Source organism: Acyrthosiphon pisum, unplaced genomic scaffold (assembly GCF_005508785.2).
Source record: "Acyrthosiphon pisum isolate AL4f unplaced genomic scaffold, pea_aphid_22Mar2018_4r6ur Scaffold_21006;HRSCAF=22764, whole genome shotgun sequence".
Lineage (NCBI taxonomy): Eukaryota > Metazoa > Arthropoda > Insecta > Hemiptera > Aphididae > Acyrthosiphon > Acyrthosiphon pisum.
Genome location: NW_021770426.1, coordinates 6699 through 10804, shown reverse-complemented (window position 1 = coordinate 10804; position 4106 = coordinate 6699). Strand labels below are relative to the sequence as shown.

The 4106-nt window shown below is 27.0% G+C and overlaps 2 protein-coding genes across 2 annotated transcripts in view; both read right to left on the bottom strand.

The window, feature by feature from the left end:
• Positions 1–404: 404 nt before the first annotated feature.
• On the bottom strand, positions 405–1707 carry LOC103308330. Its single transcript, XM_008181532.3, has 3 exons — positions 1053–1707; positions 666–894; positions 405–591 (listed from the first exon to the last, which is right to left on the bottom strand). The coding sequence occupies exons 1-3, from the start codon at positions 1705–1707 to the stop codon at positions 405–407; spliced, it is 1071 nt and encodes a 356-aa protein (XP_008179754.1).
• A 58-nt stretch (positions 1708–1765) lies between these two features.
• Positions 1766–4106, bottom strand: part of LOC103308329 (zinc finger MYM-type protein 1-like) — a 2821-nt gene continuing 480 nt past the window's right edge. Inside the window, exons 3-4 of the mRNA XM_008181531.1 lie at positions 2653–2740; positions 1766–2598 (exon numbers count right to left, since the gene is read on the bottom strand). Coding sequence (XP_008179753.1) covers positions 1766–2598; positions 2653–2740 — 921 coding nt within the window. The remainder of the gene's footprint in view (positions 2599–2652; positions 2741–4106) is intronic.

Sequence of the window (4106 nt, the reverse complement as noted above, 5' to 3'; positions counted from 1 at the left end):
GTAATGAGGTCGTATCTTTTCAAAATTCGATAATATGCATTGTTACTTTTTATTCCAATTGATCTCACATTTTTAATTTCCGACAATATTTCATTATACTTAACTGCCGATAAATAAACTGAATTATTATTTTTTTCATTGACTATTTTATAAAAACACTCGTAAAATTTTTCGCGTGAAGTCATTTTAAAAACTTATTATATGTATGACGCGTGTATCAAGAAGAACTAGCACTGTATTAAATATTACTCCCTGTGTTTCTTCATAAACATTTATCTACTATCGTTATCAGGGGCGCCCGCAGAAAATCAGCTCAGTGGGTGCAAATTGAAATGCATGTTATAATATATTTTACATATATTTACATTATTATATAAACATAACTCAAAATGTAATGCAAAAAATTATGAATCAAATAGTAATGATAAACGTCTGACATTTAGTCCAAAATGATTCATAACATCAGATTTGTGATTTTCAAAAAATAATGTATCGTCAAATCTATTTTTGTGAATGTGAATTAGTGCCAAACTGCTCAACCTCATATTGGACATTGTAGATCTTACCCATGTCTTGATACGACGCAAAGCACTAAAATAGATAATAATTATAATCAATATTAAATAATTAATAAAAAATATGATTTATAATAATATGTTAGGTACCTAAAGGTTCTTTCAACTGAACAGGAAGTTGCTGGTAATGTAATGGCTATTTGTAAAGCTGTATTTACAGCAGGATAGTATTTAGATTCTTCTAGTAAATCAATTATTTGTGTATTTGGATCACAAGTTTTTTTTAGCCATATTTCATACCAAGTTATTGCTTCTTCTTCAAAATTATCAAGAAGAGGTCCATATAAGTTATTGATAGATTTAACTACTTCGCTGAACTCTTCAATATTCATTTTTATCATTTTTTTTTTTGGTGTAAATTAAATAATGAAAATGATTTTACATTTTCATCAGAGAATCTATCACTAATTGACATTATTATGGAATCTAAGTAGGGAATAAATAAAGATTGTCTAAAAAAGTCATTAATATTATTACTTGGATTATTATCTCGTTGTGTTTGTCTGATAGCTCTTCGTGGTATTTTTAACTCTAGACCAATTTTAATTGCAGTTTCTTCTGCTTTTTTGAATATTAAGTTAAATTGACACTCACTGTTACATCTGTCATTTTTTACAATCTGTAAAAGCTCTTGAATGCGTTTTGTGGCTTCTTGTAAATCAATATTCACACCCTGAAGAATAGTAGATATAAATTCAAATTTGGCAGAATACTTTGCTATAATTGATAATAAAATAACAAAATTTGGAGTAGTAATTGCATTTAGAATTTCAAGGCTTCGTTGCTTAGTTTTACTGTTAAAATGTTTTGATGTTGACATTTCTTCTAAACCTTCTACAATAACAATAAACTTTTCATTAAATTGTCTTACACTCTTATGCTTCTCTACAAATCTAGTTTCACACAGTTTGGTTAATTTACAATTACTAGAATTTATTACATTCATGCGAACTGCACTTTCTTTAAAAAATGTTATAGTGTCCTTTATTTTGGTAATACAATTTCTAACTTCAGGCAAGACATTTAAATCATTGATAACTAAATTAAGGCGATGACTAGCGCAATGAAAAAAATGGGCTCTAGGATACATATCCTTAATTCTCTTTTGTACTCCAGATATACATCCAGCCATAGTGGCACACCCATCATAGCCTTGACCCACACATTTGTTTAAATCCAATTTCATATGATTACATATGATTACATGCTTCTAATATTGTTTTAGAAATGAACTCGGCATCAAATTCTTTTAAAGGATAAAACCCAATAAATTCTTCATGCAAATTGTTATCTTTTAAAAATCGTATACAAATGGATAACTGTTCAATGCCACTTATATCTGCTGTTTCATCGGCAATAATAGAAAAACAAGAAGCTTCATTAATTTCTTGTGATATAACAGATTTTAATGTTGCAGACATTGATTCTAACATCTCATTTTGTGTACGGTGAGAAATATAAGTTAAATTTTTAGGGGCATTTTCCAAATGATCTTTTAAAATATTATCCCCGGCATCAATTCTGAATTGTAATAACTTATTAAAAACAGCTGAATCATCCGTCTTTTCCCTTATGGGTAAATTATGTAATGCACAAAAATATAGTGATGATAATATAGGTATTAATTTCTTTCTATTTGCATCAATTTTATTTTTGTAGTTTGTATTTATCATCTGATGTACACTAGAATTTTTACTCGTCATATTTATAAAATCATTGAAGCGTATAGAAGATTCAATATGCCATTGAGTTTTTGAATGGTTGTTCGCTTTTTCTAAAAACTTTTTATAACGTTGGAAAGGCTTATTTATAAACTGTTCTTGAAAACCTCCATGAGATACATGAGTTTGAAATAAAACACAGTATAGACAAAATGTGCCCTTAAATATTTTTGAATAAGCCAGCCAAGGATAAATTGAAAACCACTTAAATAAAAATGCACGATTTCCAACAACAATATCTTTCTTAAAATTATAATGGATACTTGGAACCCAAGGATTCTTCAATAATTTATACTTAAAATCTTCAGTAATATTTAAATTATTTTTTATATAATGTCCAATATCATATTGATCACAATCATTTTCAACAGCAAGATCATTTGTTAAAACTTCATTAACACCTCGATTAACACTGATCAATTGTTTTGGTCTATTATGATCCTTCTATATTAAAAAAAATGTTACTAGTTAACAACTTGAATTAGTTAAATATACGAAAATATAAAATTAATATTACACTACTAAAATCTTACATGAATTATTTGGTTACTAAATTATTTATATTTTAATAGAATAAAATTTAACGAAATATTATTTATATTAATTTATTGTAAATATGTTTTTTTTATTTATTTACATATTTTCAAATTTTTGATGAATATATCATAATTTTTCCTTGCATATTTTGTCTATTTTAGCTCCTATAACTTCTCGTCCCTCATGACTCATGAGTATTGAATTCAACAGTCTAATCAGTAACTGTAATTAATATCCCCATTTTCAACATAAATAAAATATTTGAGATTAACTTAATTAAATAAATATTATGACATTTTTTTACTAATAAAATATATACTATAAACAAAATTAGTTTAAAGAGTAACAAATTTATATTTATTTATACTTTTATATTTAATTTATAATAAAAAATGATAGATCCAGTGTTAAAATTAAGTAAAGTAGGTAGGTACTAAATATTAATTGAAAATTAATAATAATAGGTAGGTATGTTAAAATTTTTATTCGAGTAAGTACTTACCAAAATTAGGTTTTGTGACCCTACTGTCTCATCTGTATCTCTTTGTGGCAAAGGAACATTTGACTCAGGTAATGGTTAAATTTTTTTTTGGAAAAAACTCAATATTGAGTCTTCTTTTCTTTTATTAATCATAATTATAATAATTTTTGTAGCTGAATGACGAACTAATAACTATAACAACTATAATATCTCTTACACTCGGTAATTTAAATCGCAATAACTAGTAATGAACAATGAGTAATGAACTAGACGCTAACTACGAATACGTATCGACGTATACGTATCGTAATTCACTGGGACGAGCAGGACTAAGGAGAGTGTTACTTGTTATCGAATATTCTCGATTATCGATCGTGGTAATTCCCGTATATTTTGTTCAGACATCTAAATATAAATAGATAGTCTAGATAGTAGATATAATAATAATTATTATACCATACACAGTGACACAGTGTATAAAAATATACTAAATATCGTCATAAGACATAAGGACATAATATTATTCTGTGAAAGTTTACCTTACATGATTATTGGTTTTTACAAAAAAAATCAGAAAAAAAATTGAATATATTATAATATAATATAATAATTTTTTTGTTTATTAAAAAATCTCAGTGGGTGCAATGGCACCCACTGGCCCCTCTCTGCGGGCGCCCCTGCGACATGCTTCTAGCTGACGATATTGTTATTATTTCTATAATTGCTATTTGCTAATGGCTTGCACGGAAATGCGAGAAATGTATTTATATTAGTCTCGGCGTATACGTATGT

What these genes read in the sequence shown, in the direction of transcription:
- LOC103308330 (XM_008181532.3), bottom strand. Translation starts at nt 1,707, where the DNA reads ATGGCTGGATGTATATCTGGAGTACAAAAGAGAATTAAGGATATGTAT. An exon ending in ACAACGAGATAATAATCCAA is followed by an intron (nt 895 to 1,052) that starts GTAATAATATTA and finishes TGAATATTGAAG; the next exon opens with AGTTCAGCGAAGTAGTTAAA. An exon ending in TCAGTTGAAAGAACCTTTAG is followed by an intron (nt 592 to 665) that starts GTACCTAACATA and finishes TATCTATTTTAG; the next exon opens with TGCTTTGCGTCGTATCAAGA.